The following is a 21,013-nucleotide window of genomic DNA, read 5'->3' as shown; positions in this document are numbered from 1 at the left end:
GAGTCAGGCCATGCCTGGCTCTCCTGGGTTTAAATTCTGTGCTGCTTGCGGCAAACCCCTGCCTGTAAGCGACCCCCACAATCGCTGCCTTAAATGCCCCGGGGAGCAGCATCATTGGGACAAATGTAAAATCTTGTAAAGCCTTCACACCATGGACTCAAAAAGAGAGAGATATCCAGCTGAAGGCTATTTTGATGGAGGCGCCGTGCCACTCGGACTCTGAACCAGTGCGTTCCCCCGCGGCACCGAGCGTCTCCTCAGTGTGGAGTGCTCCACCGGCACCGGAGTCGACCTGATGCCGCCAGTCTCCGGCGCCCAAGAAAAAAAAAGTGCCAGGGCTGCCCCGTACTGCCTGCGCAGCTGGGGTTGAGCCAGGAGATGCAGCCACAGCCCTTTGAGCTAGCTCCGGCACCGGCATCTCCACACAGGGAGCCTCCCCCGACTCCTGGGGGTGGGGTAGTGCCCTTGCAAGGACCGTTGACACCGGAGGCGTTCCACGTGGCACACGCCTTAATGGCCATGCCAATATCTCCATCCCCCCTCAGCTGAGGGCACAGGGACCAGTGTCCCGAGGTAAACCCGCGCTGGGTACCTCCAGTGGACGGTCGAGACCCCTGTCAGGGGCGAAGTCTCCCTCCAGAAGGCCAGAGAAGGTAGAGCATGCCGGCTCCCCTCATAACTCCGACTACGAGTCGTCGAGCTCCTCCTCACCACAGCACCGAGGACGGTCCATGGCACCAGAGGCATCGCGATCGAGGCGGCATCAATCCAGGTCTGCCTCGCACAGTGTGCTTCCGCACCCCGGCACCGAGTCCTTCACCTCCACATCACCAGTCCCAATCCCCGGCGCGGAGTCCGGCATGGATCCCGGTGCCGAAGGACCTGGCACCAACTGGACAGACCACCTCGACATGTCGCCGACTGTGATCCTCAGAGTCAGGCTCGGCATCAAGACAGCATGGATGGCACTGCTCCCAGTCTCCGAAGGGAAAGCGGCGCTGGAAGTCCTCAGCACCAAGACGGAGGTCATCTTCCTTCAGCTCGTCGAGCCGCACATCTGCCCGTCAGCACCGTTCGCGACGGCACCGACATTCCTCAACCTCATCAGGGTTGTTGCGAGGCAGGTACCCGGCAAAGACGAGCAGGAGCCGCAGGCACCGTCAGCACCGTTCCAGCAGCTCCAGGTCCCGTAAGGGCAAGTCACACCATGACGCACCACACCCAGCACCGATGCCGGCACCGGGGTGGCCTCAGGGGCCTTGGCAGTGGCCATACTGGGGCCCATGGGGGGTGCAGATGGGACAGGGCACCCTATCTGTCCCATCTTCAGTGGCACAGCCAGTGCCCCCTCACCTAGTCAACCGTCTAAGGGCCATTCCTCAGAGGAGGAACTCTCCGCGGGGCCCCTTCCACAATCCTCCTCCTCTTCCCCTGATGAGGCGACCACCAGGGACAACAGGGTGCCCCTCCCTGACTTCAGGGCCCACCAAGAGCTCCTTAAGAGGATGGCCAACACTTTAAACATTGACCTTAAGGAGCTCTCCGAGGAGGAGGACCCCCTCTTTGGGGTGACTGGATCATCAGGACCGTCGAGAGTGGCCCTACCAGTACATGAGAGAGTCCTCAAACTGGCCAAGACTCTCTGGCAAACCCCTGCTTCAGTTGCCCCCACCTCCAAGGGCTCTGAGAAAAAGTACTATGTACCAGCTGAGGGGTTTGAATTCTTGTACCCTCACCCAGCCCCGGGGACCCTGGTGGTCGATGCAGCCAACCAAAGAGATAAGCAAGCTGGCTCGGGCACCACACCAAAGAACAAGGACACTAAAAAACTTGACTTGTTCAGCCACAAAGTATATTCCATCAGGGCCCTACAGCTGAGGCTAGCGAACCATCAAGCCCTCCTAGGTCATTACAAAACTTGAACCTATGGAACTCGATGAGGAGGTTCACAAAGGGATTGTCCCAGGACCAGGCAGTGGACTTTGCCACGGTCCTGGAAGAGAGCGTCACGGTGGCAGGGGCAGTGTTGCAAACCGCTAGTGACGCTGCAGACACCGCCAGCAAAGCAATGGCCTCTGCAACTGCCATGCATTGGTGTTCGTGGCTGTAATCATCCAGGGTGTCCCAGGAGGTGCAGCAATCCATCCAGGACCCTGCCCTTTGATGGGGCAGGTCTATTCTTCGATAAAACAGACGAGAAGCTGCACGCTCTGAGAGACTCACAAGCCACACTCCGGTCTTTGGGACTTTACACCCCCCAGGCCTCAAGGCGGCAGTCTCGGCTGCAGACCCAATGCCAGGCCCAACCGCCCCCTAGGCCATCGCCCAGACCCTCTCAGCCCCGTAGGGACTGAGACAGGAAAAGGGGGTTTGGGCACCGCAACCGCTCTGGATCTTCTGCAGCTTCCCAGCAAGGGCCCTCTAAGGGGCCCAATGCAAAGAGGCAATTTTGATGGTGCACCTGAGGGTGGGACCGATACCTTTCTCTTGGATCCACATTTCCCATTTGCAGAAAGGCTCAGACCCTACTACGCCAAGTGGCAGAATATTACATCAGACCGCTGGGTCCTCGGCATAGTGCTCAGGGGATACGCCCTTCAGTTTATGGCTTTCCCCCCGAATTTCCCCCCCCACCCCGTCCCTCTTCAGGGACCCCTCTCACGAGCAACTCCTTTTGCAGGAAGTGAATTCCCTCCTCCTCCTCAGGGCTGTGGAAGCAGCCCCTCCACAGGAAATAAGGAGGGGATTCTACTCCAGGTATTTCCTCACCCGCAAAGCAAAAGGGGGCCTGAGACCCATATTAGATCTCCGCCGACTGAACATGTTTATCAGGCATCTCAGGATTTGCACGGTCTTTCTAGCCTCCATTATACCTGCTCTGGATCCAGGAGATTGGTATGCCGCCCTCAACGTAAAGGATGTGTACTTCCACATTTCCATCCTTTCCAGCCACAGGCGCTTCCTCAGGTTTATGGTAGCTGGCTGCCATTACCAATTCTCGGCCCTGCCATTTGGCCTCTCGTCCGCCCCCAGGGTCTTTACGAAGTGCATGGCGGTGGTGGCGGCCCACTTGCGCCGCAGAGGGGTGCACATCTTCCCCTACCTGGACGACTGGCTGATCCGGGGCAAATCCAGGGCCCACGTTTGGAACAGCCTATCCCTCACCTGCACAACATGCACCAGACCGGGCCTGCTCATAAATGAGCAGAAGTCCACTCTCACCCTGGTGCAGCGCATAGATTTCATCAGGGCCACCCTGGACGCTACCCAGGCCAGAGCCTTCCTCCCACAGCCTCGGTTCAAGGCGATGGCCATGATAATCACCCAATTGCACAGGTGCCCCATGATGACAGCCAGGCACTGCCTGCAGCTGCTGGGGCACATGGCGGCCTGCACATATGTGGTGAGGCTGGCTCGCCTCAAACTCAGGCCTCTCCAGGCGTGGTTAGCCTCGGTGTATGCACTAGCCAGGCACTCCTTTAACAGGGTGGTCATGGTTCCCCCACAGGTCCTGACCTCCTTGAACTGGTGGAGGACTCCCAGGGAAGTGCTGAGAGGGGTTCCTTTCCGGGATCTGGCCCCATTGGTCACCCTAATCACGGACGCTTCGGATGTGGGGTGGGGGGCCCACATCAGCACCGACCTGAGCATCCAGGGGCTCTGGTCGGGGGAGGAAAAGAGCCTCCACATCAATGTCCAGGAGCTCAGGGCAATCCGGTTGGCCTGCAGAGTGTTCCTCAGATTCCTGAGGGGCAGGATGGTGCAGGTTCTCACAGACAATACAGCGGCCATGTTCTATATGAACAGGCAGGGGGGAGCGTGCTCCTCGGCCCTTTGTCAGGAGGCCATTCGACTTTGGGACTTTGCGGTGAGGCACAACTTCCATATATCTGCCTCTCACCTCCCTGGAGTCAGGAACGACGAGGCAGACCACCTCAGCAGGTCGTTTCTATCCCGACACAACTGGTCACTACACCCGGTGGTGATAACTTTTCTTTTCTGCAAGTGGGGTGTTCCTCAACTGGACCCGTTCGCATCACCCTGGAACAGGAAGTGCCCGAGGTTCTGCTCACTCTGGGGTCGCAAGCCGGGCTCCATCTCCGATGCGCTCCTCATAGACTGGACGGGGACCCTCATGTATGCATTTCCCCCCGTTCCGCTCCTGCCCAAGGTCTTCTTGAAAATCATGAGGGACAAAGCAGACTGATGCTGATTGCTCCAGCCTGGCCCAAACAGCTGGCCCTGTGGCTGCATCTCTTGGCTCGACCCCAGCCACACAGGCGGTGCAGGGGAGCCCTGGTGCTCGGTGCCCTGTCATTTTCTTTTCTTGGGCGCCGGAGACTGGTGGCGTCAGGTCGACTCTGAATCCATTAGTGTCAGTTGCTAACAGGTCCACCATCTCCACCTAGAGGCTCTCCAAGTGGATTTTGGAATGTATTATTTCTGACTATGAATCTGCTGATTTACCTCCTCCACAAGGTCTCTTTCTGTCTCTATGGCATTATTCAAAAATGTTCCCATTCTTGAGATCTGCAAAGCTCCTACTTGGTCTTCAATCTATACATTCTCCAAGCAATATGTAATGGTTCATTCTTCTAAATAAGATGCTGCACAGTTTTGTCTTGGACTCTGCTTCCAACCTGCCATTTAGGCTAGTGCTCAGAAGTCACCTGAAATTGAGCACCCATACAGATACTACTCAAAGAATGAGAGGTTACTCACCTTGTGCAGTAACGCAAGTTCTTCAAAATGTATCTTTATAGATGCTTCACTATCTCACTTCTTTCCCCTCTGCTTCAGGGTTTCCTCTGTTGGATTTTGCAGTGGAGAAGGAACTGAGAGCAATTTGCCAATGCAGCCCTATATATTCTCAATGCACGCACTTGGGGATAGGAAGAAGGGATGATTCTTGGGAGTTGCAGCTCAAAAGGTGAGAACACGCAAATGGCTTAGAAGGGCACTCCAGATTTGTTTGAACCAATACTACTGCTTTATAAGCTAAAAGCTTTCATGGCTCCGTGCCAGCAGTAGTCCACCCATTGAATAATTACTGCAATAGTGTGTTAGTTTGATGATCATAATAAGGCTTGGCAGAATTTGATTTTTTTTTTCTTATTTCAATGCATAATATCAATGTTTATTTTTAAGCAATTTTATTTTTATCTATTTAAATTTTCACGGTTGCTTAAAGCCCTAATTTGCACATTTTTTTTTATTTTTCAGTGAAATTGACATTTACCAATAAAAATCTAAGCCTTCCAATACAAGTCATAATACATAGGCATGAGAACGTGGGCAAAATTAGCAAGACAGCTGTAATTGAAGATGGCGCCACCAATGACTGATCACCCCCCCCAGTTGCAAAACTTGGTCCACCACTGATCCATACATGTATTAATCACTTTTTTGCTGGTTTCATATGTGGATCTTATGACCCACTCTTCTTCCATGCAGCTCGGATTCTACCCACATGGATTCAGGAAAACAAAAGTGCTTAATGGTAGTTGAAGTCACCCACCCTCTTTGCTTTTGGGTGGGGGAGGGGGAGCACAAGGGCGTGCAGGGTATATGCACAACCCCTAATAGACATCACTAATAAAAAAGTTACAGACTCCTACTTTCATGGTGCACAAGAACCATGAATGGGAGCTAGTCATGCAGAGTACCTCCTAGAATCACAGTTACTGTAAGGTAAATAGCTTCTCTTTTTATAGCACTTTATATGTTCAAAGGATAGCTCCCATTGAATTCAGGTGTGGTTGTAACTGAACTGTTCAGCACATATGTCAATCAAACTCCAGGTTTCCTACACTGGGTACCCATAAAATAAGGAACACTCAATTATTGGCCACCTGTGAAAGATTTCTTATGTAAATGACTTGCCCAGCATTACATAAGAACTCTCTGGCAGACTCAGGAATAGAATCCAGGTCTCCAGGGCATTCTTTAATTGCCTAAACCATGAGCCCATAATTTCTCTTTCTGCAGTCCCTTGGCTCATTAACTGTATACCTTCCAACTTGAGCAACAAATGCAGCAGGGATCCTACAGCCTCTTTCACTAGGCAACCCTGAATCATCCTCAGCGTAGGTCCATTCTGTGCACTGAACGAGGCAGGGGTCCTATGGAAAAAATTGCTTGTGATCATATAATTAAAGACGATTTCATAATGCATAAGCACAAGGGAGCCATATTAAGATTCTCAGGCAACCATAATTCTGGCATTTCTAGAATTTTGAGTGCTTGACTTTGTAACCTTACATTTCTTTTAAGATTGTATGTAATTTCCTACATTTTTCAAAAAGACAAACACTGAAAAAATAGAAATTCTACCATGTTGAATCACATGGACCCCCACATGCATCATTTGTAGGATTAGAGCCTTTAGATCCACTGCACAGCCCTCTATCATTTGAGTTAATGGAGTAACTGATAGTAGTAGCAGGTTGTTTTCTTCTTTGTGTACTGGCCTCTAGAGATGGATAGAATTTACAACTTTGTCAATGAGTTTCCCAGGGCTATTTGCTAGATTTCAGAGAATGTTTAGACTCTGGATGCTGGTCCAGCTTCTGGAATAAAGTATTTTTTGATAATTACAGGGTATGTCTAACATGCAGATGAAGGTATCAGTGCAATTCAGGAAGGCATACCCACATTAGCTTTAATCTAGGTAGTGTGGCTAAAATAGTAGGCAAGACATGGCTGCATGAACCCTGGCATAGACTAATAGCATAAGCACATACTTGGAGGTAGGCTGTCATAACTAGTGGTCAGCACACTGGTGGTCATGCCTAGTGGTCAGAGCAAGCCTCAGGCACTGGAGGTCAGAGACAGAGTTAGGAGTCAAGGCAAGGGTCAGAGTCAGAAATAGAACCAAGGGTCAGAGGTGGATATATAGAAGCAGGGATCTGCTACAAGACAAGAGGGCAGGAACCAGAAACAGGACAGAAAGGCAGGAATTAGGAATAAGGCAGCACTCAGGAGTCAGGCGAGATAGCAGGGTTTGATGTAGCAGCTAGCTGGGATTCATCTAGTTGCTCAGACGAGTTCCTGTGCCTTCTTCTGGCTTCATAGTGAGTCTGAGCCAATCAGAGAGGCTAGACAACTCCACCATTTGGAAGCTTCATGGGCTGTGGCTTTGGTGAGCTAGGATCCACCAGCCCACAGTCTCTGCTAGTACCAGTGAGCTGCCAGATGGTGGCTGTGAGCTGAAGCCTATGTTTTCACTACTAGGGTATGGTTACCTGAGTTGCAATCACACCTCTGCTTGCAGTGCACACATACTCACAGACCCTTCTTTCCCTACCTGCCTTTTCTGCCTGTGCCCTTAGTATGTGCCCCTGCAGCTTGTCTCTGTCCTTCCACTTTCACCCTTAGCCAGTGTCTATCCTATCTCTCCCTGTGGTTTTGGTTCTGCCTCCCCTGTATCTTTACCACCCACACTTATCTTCATTTCCCTTGCAGCCTGTCTGACCTTCTCAGCCTGTCTCTGCTTTAAGCTACAACCTCACAGACTGTTTCTGCTCCCTCACCTATATGCCCACCCCCAAAGCTTGTATCCGCCTCCCCATACCATCCCTGTAGCCAACAGCTATACCACTGTCCCTTCCAGCTTTTTTCTATTCGTCCTTGCTCTTTATCCCTCTGCATTCCAAGCAAGCCATTTCTTCCTCCTCCTCCTAAGTGCCTGAAGTGTGAGTATTGACAGCATATTCTGCCTGGTACCGCAGCAGCCCACATTAGCTGGGAGGAACAAATCAGTAAAAGCAGCGCTGAGCCAGAGCATACACAGTACAAATGGAATCTTCGGAGAATTTCACTGCCAAACTAACAAGTGGTGGCTGAGCACATGTGAACTAAAATTTTTCAGAGGCTTAGAACTTGACAAAATTTTGACAGATTTTCCAGGGGATGGCAAAAGGCAAATCCCTGAACCCTGGGTGACCTCCCCCCCATGCCAAATTTCAAGCCTTTGCTCCAGGTCATGGAAGTGATGGAGTTTCACATGGCTAAAATAATGTATTTTTCCATAACCTTGTTCTGAGAAATAGATGACCTATTTTTGGAACATTTAATCAAAACTTCAGCCTGAGTTGCAGACACCTAGCATGGAAAATGTCAGCCCAAGATTTTGAAGTTATATGCAAATGAAAACAGGGTTTTATAATAAAGTGTTAGGCAACTTTAAATGATGGCACTACTACCTGGTCTGCCTATAATTTTAAGTAGCCATTTTTACATTCGTTTTGTGTGTGGTACAAATATTTTCAACTAGGATATCAGGCAACTGCAATATTGTTTTATTATAGCTCAGTCTTTAGTTGTCATAGCTCAAATGCACACAACAGTCCACATCCTCTGCATCTGTGCTCTTTCAGTGTATTGCTCCAGAGCAAGAGTTGCTGGTCCTACTTCATTTCCCATTGCAGTTCAGCTTTTGGCATAAGAGATGTGGTCAGAATATAATGTGGCCCATTGATCCTTGGCTACCAAATTAGCCTGTTTTGTGGGTCTCACAGGTTATTCCACTTACTACTGAACAGCACCACCATGTGGCAGTTCTAGGGATTAGCTCGGTCAGACCAACATCCCTTTCAGCGGTTACACTCCATTAGTTTCTCCTCTACAGCTCTTCTCTCACTTTTAAGAGCCACAGCTGTCCTCTTTGTGATTCAGCCCTTTAGCTAGGTCACTCAGCATCCCCCCAGTCAAGAGTACAGTCCTTCAATTCTCTGTCACTACCACAGTGGCCCAGGCAGTCTTCCCATTCACTACCCCACCAGCCTATGCCACACCCTCAGTGGCTGGTAGAAGAACCTGGGCCCACCCTCTACTCCAGGTTCCAGCTCAGGGTCTCCCTACGCAGCAGCCTTTTATTTGCTGCCTTCCCTGAGCCACTTCCATACCTCCTAGCCTTCCCGACTCATCGGGATTTGCCAATCTCATCAATCCCTCCTCCCAGGGAGTAACTTTGGGCTATTCATCACTTCAGACACTTTTCCATCTTCCCAGGGAATGATTACAGCCTTTCCCAGCCACACCTTCTATTGCCAGCCTCCTAGTTTATATAGGGCCCGCCTGTTCCTGCACAGATGAGTCTCTCTCTAATTAGCTGCAGCCTAATTAGCTAATTGGGCCCACTGGCCTAATTCAGCTCTTACAGGGCCAGTGTGCAGAGCACTCCCCATCACAGGTCCAACTGCAGCCAATTAGAGCACCCCTGAGGTTGTTCTGACTTACAATGGGGGTCAAACCAACTCCCAGATAGGATCAAGACATAAAAGTGGTGGAGAGCCATCTTTTCTTCCCCTTCACCTCATCCACCTCTTTTGGTTCTGCAAGGGTTTAGCCCAATACCCAATTTATTTTTAAATATTATTACTGTTGCTCAAAGGTGCGAAATTGGAAACACTAGACAAGAAACCTTTGATACTCAGATCCTGTTATGGAAGACCTCCAAATATATTTCTTTAGATAACTTTTCATTCACAAAACAGGTAAATCATGGTTAAAAAAAAAAGTGCTGCCTTCACTCACCTCACCTTGCCCGTGTGCGTCTTCCCTAACCTGAAGTTCAAATTAAAAGAAAACGTATGAGTAAGATTTGTTGATTTGTGCATTACTGCATATTTCTTTAACAATTAAAATGCTTTGTGGTTTCAGATTATATATGACGACACAAAAAGCCAACCCCCATTTTCTCCCTGCAGTTTGTAACATGGTCACAATGATCAACTTCACTGTAACATTCCAATGTTTGCAAGACCAACTCTTGTCCACTGTAGTAATTCATGAAACACCCCAGTTAGAACAACAACGTTGTAAGTTATTGGAGAGCATCTCTGCTGACCAAATCACACTCCGAGAATTGGAACAAAAATCACTTCAACTGCTCCATAAAACAGAAGGTAAGCAAAAATGTTACAGAAATCCAGGACACATTGTGCATCTGTTTAAGGAAAGTATAGAACAAAGTTGTTTAATATACTATACAGTAATGTGATAGTGAACATGGATAATTTCTTAATGTGCATTGCAAACAATAAACGTCTGCTTCAGATTCTTCTGTTAATTCTTGTGTGTGAAACTATCAGGTAACTGGTTATTTCTGTACATGTATTTTCATTAAAATGTATATAAAGTATGAAGGTAAATATAAATTGTACAGCAAGACAAGAATAAATTCTAAACACTAGTAAATAATTTATGTGAAATAAGTTCAATATTTACATCAGTTAGGTTTAGTGTGAAACTTAGTTTTTGGTTTTGGTTGTTTTTTTTTTAAACTAAAAATCTGAATACAGAGGCACTTTATGAAGTAAGTGCCATAAAATACATACAGGCTTATTTTTTAAAAATGTGTTCATTTGTCTGCTGCATTCTAGCTCACAAATTTTCAATGTGAATACCATTTTTTACATTTTAGGACACATATTAGATGACCAGGACCTCATTGACAACTTACAAAGAACAAAAGTTACTTCAAAAGAGATTTTTGAGCGTGTTGAAGCTTCAGCAAAAACAGAGGCCACAATTGAAAAAACACGTAAAAACTATCTCCCTGTTGCAACTCGAGGTGCTGTGCTCTACTTCGTAGTGGCAGATCTTATTAAGATCAACTATATGTATCAATTTTCTTTGGAGTGGTTCCATAAACTCTTTGTAGAATCTATGGATTCTGTGAATAAACTACAAAGGCAGATTTCTCTGTCAGATTCAACTTCTTCTGCATATGGAACAGTACGCACCCTTAGTTGGCAGAGAAGAAGGCATTTCATCCAAGAGCACTGGCAAGAAAGTGAGAAAGAGACAGACAGCTTTAACAGGCATCTTCAAGATATAATTGACATGTTAACGAATAATGTTTATAAGGTGAGGTTGTGATCCATCTGTGCCTTGGGTAGCCCACTGAAAATGCCAAGATCAGGGCATGCTGCAAAAGGAGAGCAGATTCTCCCAAATTGGTGGCTAACAGTGCAGTTAGATTCAGCAAACAGACAAACAGTGCTTCTGATCCCCCACGTTGGTTATCAAGAAGCTACAACACAAAATACACAGCCCCCTTTATTGCACTTCAGTTTCTGGCTCCTAATCAGCAACTGGTCCAGTAAAGAGATAAGTTATTTAAACTCTATTCCCTTTACCAAAATGTTCTCCTGATACCCAAAGGGTCAGCCATATTGCCAGATCAATATAAGTGTGAATCTTACCCAAAATACCATGGTGCCAGCCAATCCGTTAGTAAATAAAACTAAAGGTTTATTATAAAAGGAAAGAAACAAATAAGAAGAGAGATGTCGAATGGTCAACATACAAATGACTTTAAAGTCCATATATATCAGATTCGCAGCAGAATTGCGGAGTTTGCAATCTTGTACAGTTCCTCTGGTATACATCCAGAACCAGATGGGGTCTCCGTCCTTTGTTTCACAGTTTCAGTTGTAGATGAGTTGATCCAGAGGTAGGAAGCAGGAATGAAGACAAGATGGAGATGGTGAAGCTGTGTTTTATAGTCTCTGATTTGCCATGTGGCTTGTTTCAAATACAAGCTCACAGCACATGGGCAGGGAAGGCACTTGCAGTCCCCCTGACCATAGGCATGTCCCTAGATGACTCATAGGTACCATCCTGGCTTCTCTCCCTGGACTCATGGTAAAGGTAATGACCCTCGGTGAGTCATCAATGCAGACACTAATCTGTCTGGGGGAGAGGGGTGAACCCAGTAGCACAGCACAAGTGTTTGGATACAGATATATATCACACATATCCATAACTTACAGTACAAAGACAATACATACACAAACAATATTATCATGTTTAACAAATTATAAACTTTCCAATGGTAGTGGACATGGCATGTCTCATACGAATTATTGTAATTTTGCAATATTGATATTGTCGTCGGTGTTCGGGCGTACTGGTGCTTGTCAGTGTAGGCTGCATGTGTGTATCCCCGGGTAGGTGCTGTCCCCGCTCTGCGCATGTAACCAAGACGACACTCATGATCGAATGAATCGACATGACCACGGATTAGCTGAGCAACTAAGGCATCCAGGCCAGGTTTATTGCAATTGAAGCACAATGAGAAATGACCTATAGAATAGCTACCGGTACACTTCAAATATGAATGCTCCGTTACAATGGACTCACCACAACTTAACGACGGGACTTTCCGTTATCCCCTAGGCCGGACACCCTCTTTTATACACTGTTACAGACAATTTCATTCTGCCCCCCTCAATGTAAGTAGTTGCCACCCTCTTGACGTAGTCTAATACCACCCTTTACCATTAATTGGATGATTTAGGCAAAACAACTCTTATCTATCACCTTATTAGACATTTCTATTAATCAAAGTGTCATTTCAGGGAGTCAGTTATCTCTTTGGTGTCAGGATGTCTTGGTGCCTTCTGCACCTGTTGTGTATTTTTAGTAAGATTTGAATATTAATAATATTTTGGAAATGTGTATGCTTGCAGTATCAGCACTTTCTCTGTGCCAGTTTCACTTAGGTCATAAGTTCACAGGCTAGTTTCTGTTAACTTGTTTTTTTTCCACTTGTACTCCTGTTCACTTGTCTTTTTCCATGTAGGCCTTAAGCCTTAGACTGTTTTACAGTCCTTAAGCTCTCACTTCTTACTACAGATATCAATATTATAAATGGTCATCTCTAATCCAGACACTGTCTCAGAGGTGTCACCAAAATACAATACAGTTACTTCACATGAAGCTTCTTAATTACTGTAAGAAGCTTTGTGTCTAAAGCTATGTCTACACTATGAGCTAGGCACGTGATTCCCTTGCTTGTGGATGCATACAAGTATAAATAGCAGGGTAGCCTCAATAGCACAGGAAGCAATAGCGGAAGCATGGCTCACCTGTCTCTCTACTGCCTCTACCGTTGCTACTGCGGCTACACTTCTATTTATACTCATGCAAGCAGGAGAATCAAGCAGGAGAATCACATATCTAGTTTGTAGCATACACATAGCCTTAAATATCTGCTTTGTATGATTTCTAAGTATATTACACTATCATATCAGTATTGACATATCTTTCTCCCTCTACAGACAGTTTCTTCTGCCCTCTTCACCGAAAACCAACTCTGCTTCTCTTTCCTGCTCTGCACTAAAATCATGCAGAATAATGGTGATGAAAATCAAACCCAAGACGAACTTGGTTTCCTACCAGAGAATGAGTGGAACTTTTTCCTCTACTCCAGCATGTTGGCAAATATTATGGATACACAATCAGAGCCTGAAAATAATGGTAAATAAAGCACTATTCTTCAAAAAATGAATAAATAAATCATTATGCCAAATTTTATACATATACAACCCCACTGAAGTTAAAGGGGCCTCATGAATATAACTAAGGGCAAAATTAGGTACCTGTAAAGAGACACAGGCCAGGTGATAAACATATATTTAAATATGTTTTCTTGCATTTGATGCCAACAATACTTCTACTCTGTTACACTGAAGTCACTGGAATTTCTCCAGGTTTACATCATATAACTAAGAATAGAATTTGGCCCTTACAACAGTAAAACTGAAAAGTCTGTTCACTAGAAAGCCTATTGTTTTTGCTCCTTGAACTGGGTTTGGCTATGAATCTTGACTAATCTGTTTATATCCAATTTCAGTTTCTGGTTCTCATGCACTGGCATAATTCTGTTGTGTGTTAGATTGCAAATATTTCAGTAAAGTATTTACATATAAAACACATACTTGCATTTATGTAAACCATGAAAATATTTAATTAACATGATTTTTGTAAAATGCAGTCCTTTTGTTATTATGTTTAATCTAAAATCTAACATTTGGGCCTGGACTACATGACACGGTGCCTTTGTAACAACAATTCTTGGTTGACTAGTGTTCCTAGGGGTGCTCCACTTTAGGTGCACATGTGCCCCATATGCCTTTGAATAGAGATTTTTCAGTAGTAGTGTCCATTCGGCTCATGCATGAACTTCAGGCATCCTCATACCTTGTACCAAGGATATATAGAGCTGTGTGGGCCAACTGCCCTCAATTGCGTTTCAGACTGAGGCAGAGAAATGAGCATGCCCATTTCAATTTGGACATAGTTTAGAGTAGGTGTTCTTTTATTTCTTTAGTTTAGTCTAGTTCATAGTATTTAGTTTTGGAGGTTCCGTTTATTTGTTGTTTTCCCCCTTTTTTCTCCACTTCAGGGGTTATTCTGGATGTTGGCACTTTTTTTGGTATGTTGGGATCCTCAGGTTTAAATGTTGTACCTCCTGCCAGGAGGCTATCCCAGTCAGTGATGACCATTCTCAGTGGCTCAGGCCGTGTGTAAGATCTGCATAGCCTTTAAAACAGGGGTTCTCAAACTGGGGGTCATGACCCCTCAAAGGGTCAAGAGGTTATAATGGGGAGGGTTGCAAGCTGTCAGCCGCTGGGCTCTGTATCATCTGCAGTTCTCAAGGACCCCTAGTCCCTCTCAGAGGGAGAGAGTCATGCACCAGAACCATCACCTCCTCTTCATCAACCTGAGCCATTAGAGGAGACTTTTGAGGAACAGGAGGTGAGAGCAGATAAGGATATGGGTGACAGTTCTCTGGGTACAGGACTGAGAGTCACCTTGCTACCCCCTACCTCTAACAAGAGGTAGCCTTGTCAATGATGGCTGGACAACCTCCCTAACACTACCAGCCTATTAGCCCAGATCAGAGTGCCTGAGTGGCTATGACAGCTCTTTCTTCACCTTGCAGGCTAACAATAGGTCCCAGTCCCGAAGTCCCTTTGAATTGTTCCCTGTGATATCCATCCCAGATAGTAACTACTCAGAGAAATCCCAGATCCTCTTCCCCCATATGATCAGTGTACTCTAGTTTACTAGTTTTACCTTCACCAGACTGCTCAATCGATGCTGCTGTATTGATGGCTGCGACACTGATGGAGCCACCCAGTGTATACATGCCTTATACCACTGAACTTTTCTTTACCTCGTCTGAGACTTCTACTTCTTGAATGTACTCACTCAAAGCATTCGCTGTCCACAGTGCAGCACTTTCTAGACATGTACCCACTTTGGTACCAATGACAGTTTCCAGAATCATGTTCAACTTCTGCTCACGTACCGTCAAGTACCACAGGAGTTTAGATATTCAGGGGATCTTTTTGTTTCAGATGAGCCCAAGTCTCTATTACTTACTGTATGGTGGGCTGTACCAAGATCTTCTGGGTCACCAAAACTACATCTGTTACCGAGCCCTCCTACATCACACACCCACCATTCAGGGTAGACATTTTTCACCAGCCCTGCACTATATGAGGATGATTCTTCTCATTCACAGATTTATATTCAGGGATCCCCTGTATACTCTGCAGGACACTACTCTCTTGGCATCTGTTATGAGAGGAAAAGTGCTGTAGAAAGACAACCTTGATCCCCATAACATTGATGTACCAATGATGGATGCTTCATCATTGGTGGTCACCACTCCTGTATCACACACAGCACTTGTAGTAAAACAAGAGATGATGTATTTAAGAAAGAAGAGCAATTCCACTAGAAACAAGAGAGTGTATAAAACATATATAAAACAAAATAAAATACAAACTACAGTGTACACTTAATAGTTACTTTTCCTCTCTAAGAAAATATGTTTTCCTCCCAAAATTAATTTTTTTGCAAAGCAGGCTGGCTTTACAGGAACCAAGGAACTATGAAAACCCCCACACCACAAGATGTTTCCTCAGTGAATGGATTCAGAATCTCTCTCTCCACTGTTTCAGTGTAACAGTTTTTTGTTTGTTTGTTTCTATTAATAGACAGGATGATCATCTGTCTGTTGTAATGATCTGCCTTTATTTTTTAACTCCAAGTGGTTTTGATTGTTTGCAGTTGTCTCTGATGTTTTTCCATTAAGTCTTGGAATGGAGCAAGGCTCAACAACAGAGCCTGTCATTTTATCACAGGCTAACCAAGGAGGGGTGACAACGCCTTAATGCTTGATGAGCCATCACCAAGACATATTATCCCCTGAGGACTAACTTTTACTCTAAGACCATAAAGCATGCTTTCAGTATAGTTTCATTATTTGTTAAATATTGCCCTTATATACATCTCCCAATGATTAGGAGTCTTGATAAATTATGAGCTTTCTGTAGATATCCATAAGGGGTAACAAGTAAGGTAACTACTCTGCAAGACCTGTTTTGGTGTAAAGAGATTTTCAGGCCTGAGATGAGAGTTGTTTGCAAAAAACAGGGTACCTTTTGCCTGTGTCACAAGAGGCAACACTCTACACAAATATTTCATCACCACCACCAGATGAGGTTTCAATGTCTCCAGTATCCTCCATTGAAGATGGTTTCAGGCAATTTCAGGAGCTAATGAAGCACACTGCAGATATGTAAAGCAGGTTCAAGATTCTCATCATGAACTACTGGACATTTTACATACTACAGCTTCAGATATGTGGCCCTGCCTGTGAATGAAGCTTTATTGGAACCTGTTAATACCAGCTGGAACAAATTTTGAAAGAGAAAATAGTTAGGGACATAGAGATAAATGGTAATTGGGATAAACTACAACATGGTTTTACAAAGCGTAGATTGTGCCAGACCAACATGATCTTTTTGAGAAGATAACTGATTTTTTTAGACAAAGGAAATGCAGTAGATCTAATCTACAGATTTCAGTAAGGCATTTGATACAGTTGCACCTGGGAAAATGTTAGTTAAATTGAAGAAGATGGGATTAATATAAGAATTGGAAGGTGGATAAGGAATTTAAAGGGGAGACTACAATGAGTCATACTGAAAGGTGAACTGTTAGGCTGGAGGGAGGTTACTAGTGGAGTTCCACAAAGATCAGGCTTGGGACCAATCTTATTTAATATTTTCATTCGTGACTTTGCCACAAAAGGGAGAGTGTGCTAATAAAATTTGCAGATGACACAAAGTTGGGAGGTATAGCCAATATGGAAGAATATCGGAATAGCATACAAGAAGAACTTGAGGACCTTGAAAACTGAAGTAATAGAAATGGGATGAAATTTAATAGTACAAAATGCATTTAGTGACTAACAGCAAGAATTTTTGCTATAAGCTGGGTATGTATCAGGTGGAAGCAAGAGAGGAGCAGAAAGACCAGGGTGTATTGGTCAATCACAGGATGACTATGAGCCACTAATGTATTGCAGCCATGAAAAAGGCTAATGCAATCCAAGAATGCATCAGGCAAGCTATTTCAAGTAGAGATAGGGAAATGTTATTGCCATTATAAAAAGCATTGGTGAGAGCTCAGCTTTCTGAATATTGTGTGCAATTCTGTTGTCCCATGTTTAAGAGATTAATTCAAACTGGAACAGGTGCAAAGATTATCAGAGGAATGGAAAACCTACCTGACCAGAGAGAACTCAAGGAACTTGGTTTGTTTAGCCTAAACAAATGAAGGCTGAGCAGAGATATGGTTGCATTCTATAAATATATCTAAGGGATAAATACCAGGGCGGGAGAGGTGTTATCTAAGTTAAGTGTTAATGTTGATACAAGAAGAAATGGATGTAAACTGGCTATCAACATGTTTAAGCTTGAAAATTAGATGAAGGTTTTTAACCATCAGAGGAGCGAAGTTCTGGAATTGCCTTCCAAGGGGATCAGTGGAGGCAAAAAACCTAACTTGTTTCAAGAGTGAGCTTAATAAGATTATGGAGAGGATGGTATGATGAGCTTGCCTACGATGGTATGTGGCCCATCTGCAACTGCTAGTAGCAAAAATCTCCCATGGCCAGAGATGGGGCACTAGATGCGGAGGGCTCCAAGTTACTACAGAGAATACTTTCCCAGTTGTCAGGCTGGTGGGTCTTGCCAACATACTCGGAGTTCAACTGATGGACATATTTGGGGTTGGGAAAGAATTTTCCCCCAGGTCAGATTGGCAAAGAACTTGAGGGTTTTGTGCCTTCCTCTGCAGCATGGGGCATAGGTCATTTACTGGTTTCAACTACAGGAAGTGGGGGGTTCTCTGTAACTTGAAGTCTTTAAAAAATTGTTTTGAAGACTTCAATAACTCAGCCAGAGGTTCTGGGCTATTAGAAGGATGAGTGCATGGGAGAGGTTCTGTGGTCTGCGATATGCAGGAGGTCTGACTACATGATCATGAGTGTCCTTAAAGTCTATGAGTCTATCTGGCAGACTCCAACCTACAGCACCTCCTTCCTGTAAGTGTATGGACAAAAATGTTATATTGTAGCCAAGAACTCAGAATTTTTATTTTCAAACTCATTGTTGAATCGCTTAGGGGCAGAAACAGTCAATGAGCATGGTAACCACTAGCATACAAAGTCAACCCCTTATAACAAGGATCAGAAGTAACTAGATCTTTTTTGGTCACAATGAAACAGCATTATCATTGGTAGAATAGTGTAATGGCAATGTAACAATGCTATTTTAAAGTCCGAAAAGCATGAACAGTAATCTTTCTAAATAATCTTCTTTCTTCCTTATATTATCATTTTGTGGTCAAATTTAAGCAAACAGACCATTTTTACTTTAATTGAATCAATAACTTTACTATGACATGGGGATGAAAATCTAAGAATCAAGGGATTAATGTGTTCTAATTTTATAATTCTTGTTGCGTAGATTCACATATGTTTAATAAAACTCCTCATCTCTGGATTACTGAATCTATGTGGAAGGAATGTCAGTACATGAGCACTCATATGCAACCTTTCAATCTCTTGTGTGAATCCCTTGCATCAAATTTCCAACAATGGAGCTCTTTCCGAAGCAGTGGTAATTTATATTATTTACTTAGCACACGTTACAGGCCATCATCATCACAACAAGGTACAAGTTCATAATTTTACTTTAACTTTAAATAATCTTGTGTAAGGGATAATGTATCCTCAGATGTGCCTAGTAAAGCTATATGCAGTGTTGTTGTAGTAGCTGTGACAGTCACAAGATATTAGAGACACAAGGTGGGTGAAGTAATATCTTTCATTGGACCAACTTTTGTTGTTGACAGAGACAAGCTTTAAAGTTTACACAGAGTTCCCAGACCTGAAGAAGAGCTCTATGTAAGCTCAAAAGCTTGTCTCGTTCACCAACAGAAGCTGGTCCAATAAAAGATATTACCTCTCCCACCTACTAAAGCTGTAAGTCAATCAGGAGGTTTGTGATGACTTTATAAACCAAGAAAGTTAAGTTTATAAGACTCTGATTCAGCAAGATACTTAGGGCTTGTGTACACACACAAGTTATACCACTTTGGTGATACTAGTATAATTAGTGGTACAACCTTTGATAGGGTTATTGGCCTAGTGGACGGGGGGAAGCTGTAGACATTACATATCTTGATTTGAATAAGGCTTTTGACGCAGTTCCATGTGGCATTCTCATAAGTAAACCAGGGAAATATGGTCTAGATGACATTACTGTAAGGTGAATCAAAACTGGTTGAAAGAATATTTTCAAACAGTAGTTATCAATGGTTCACTGTCAAATTAGACAGACATATGTCATGAAGCCCTGCAGGGGTCTATCCTGGGTCTGGTACTACTCAATATTTTCATTAATGATTTGGTTAATCAAGTGGAGAGTACTTTTATAAAATATGTGGATGACAACAAGCTGGGGAAGTTGCAAGCACTTGGAGGACAGGATTAGAATGCAAAATGACCGTGACAAATTGAAGGATTGATCTGAAATAAACAAGATGACACTCAAGAAAGACAAGTGAAAGTACTACACTTAGGAAGAAAAAAATCAAATGCACAACTACAAAATGGGGAATAACTGTCTAGGCAATATTGCTGAAAACAGTATGGAGATTATAGTGGATCACATGTTGAATATGAGCCAACAATATGATCCAGTTGCAAAAAAGGTTCATATTCTGGAATATATTAATAGGAATGTCCTATGTAAGACATGGGAGGTAATTGTCCGGCTCTTCTTGGCACTGGTGAGGCCTCAGTTGGAGTGCTGGGCATCTAGGAAAGATGTGGATAAATTGGAGAGTCCAAATGAAAGCAACAAAAATGATAAAAGTTTAGGAAACCTGATCTATGAGGGAAGTTTTTAAAAACTGAGCATGTGTAGTCTTTAGAAAAGATGACTGAGGGGGGCACCTGTTAACAGTCTTCAGATATGTAAAGGACTGTTATGAAAAGGACTGTGATCAATTGACCTCCATGGCCACTGAAAGTAGGACCAGAAGTAATCAACTCAATGTGCAGCATGGAAGATTTAGGTTAGATATTAAAAAAACCTTTCTAACTATAAAGGATAGTTAAGCACTAGTATAGGTTACCAAGGGAGATTGTGGAATCCTCATCATTGGAGGTTTTTAAGAACCGGTTAGACAAACACCTGTCAGGGATGGCCCAGGTATACTTGATCCTGGCTCAGCACAGAGGGCTGGACTAGATAACCTCTCAAGGACCATGATTCTGTGATAACCACCTCCCATGCCATCTCAGTAGGGACACAATTATACCACTATAAAGGTGTTCTATCCTGATAGAGCTATTCTTGTATGGGAAGGAGAATAAGTTATACTGATATATGGCACCTTTATAACTGTATAATTGTGTCCACACAAGGGCTATGCCAGAAAAATGATATTGGTAAAATTTTCACACAACTCTATGAATCATCCCAGACTCACTTTTGTGATTTTGTTGATATCAACAGACCTAAAGCCTTATTTGTGTAAAGTTGGATGCATATGTACTCTAATGAACTGGTTACTGTGCATGTGTATCACTGCCCTTCATTGGATAGAATCAGAACTACTCCAGTGTCATAGGCCCTGTACTGCTAATACGTATTGAGATTCTCTTTTAGCTAAAGTGCAGGGGTTTGTGCTTTTGGAGCAAGGTGTCTACATTCTGTCACCATGAAGTTTCGAGTGGTCAGCACATGCAGCATATTTACAACCATAAAGTCCTAGGGGGCCAGGAATTTGCATTCAGATGGTGCCATTCTTGAAACTGATTCAGATGACAAAATCATGTGTTTAGCTTTTA

General features: G+C 44.3%; 1 protein-coding gene across 1 annotated transcript in view; it reads left to right on the top strand.

Moving 5' to 3' along the window:
* The window catches only part of DNAH14 (dynein axonemal heavy chain 14), a 584,657-nt gene that overhangs the window by 456,492 nt on the left and 107,152 nt on the right, over positions 1-21,013 (top strand). Inside the window, exons 79-82 of the mRNA XM_067564773.1 lie at positions 9,664-9,908; positions 10,427-10,872; positions 13,071-13,269; positions 18,621-18,773. Of these exons, the coding sequence (XP_067420874.1) occupies positions 9,664-9,908; positions 10,427-10,872; positions 13,071-13,269; positions 18,621-18,773 (1,043 nt within the window). The remainder of the gene's footprint in view (positions 1-9,663; positions 9,909-10,426; positions 10,873-13,070; positions 13,270-18,620; positions 18,774-21,013) is intronic.

The sequence above is a fragment of the Emydura macquarii genome, unplaced genomic scaffold (assembly GCF_026122565.2).
Source record: "Emydura macquarii macquarii isolate MOO-44397 ecotype Brisbane River unplaced genomic scaffold, CSIRO-AGI_Emac_v2 contig_2676, whole genome shotgun sequence".
NCBI lineage: Eukaryota > Metazoa > Chordata > Testudines > Chelidae > Emydura > Emydura macquarii.
This window is presented reverse-complemented; position numbering and strand designations above follow the sequence as displayed.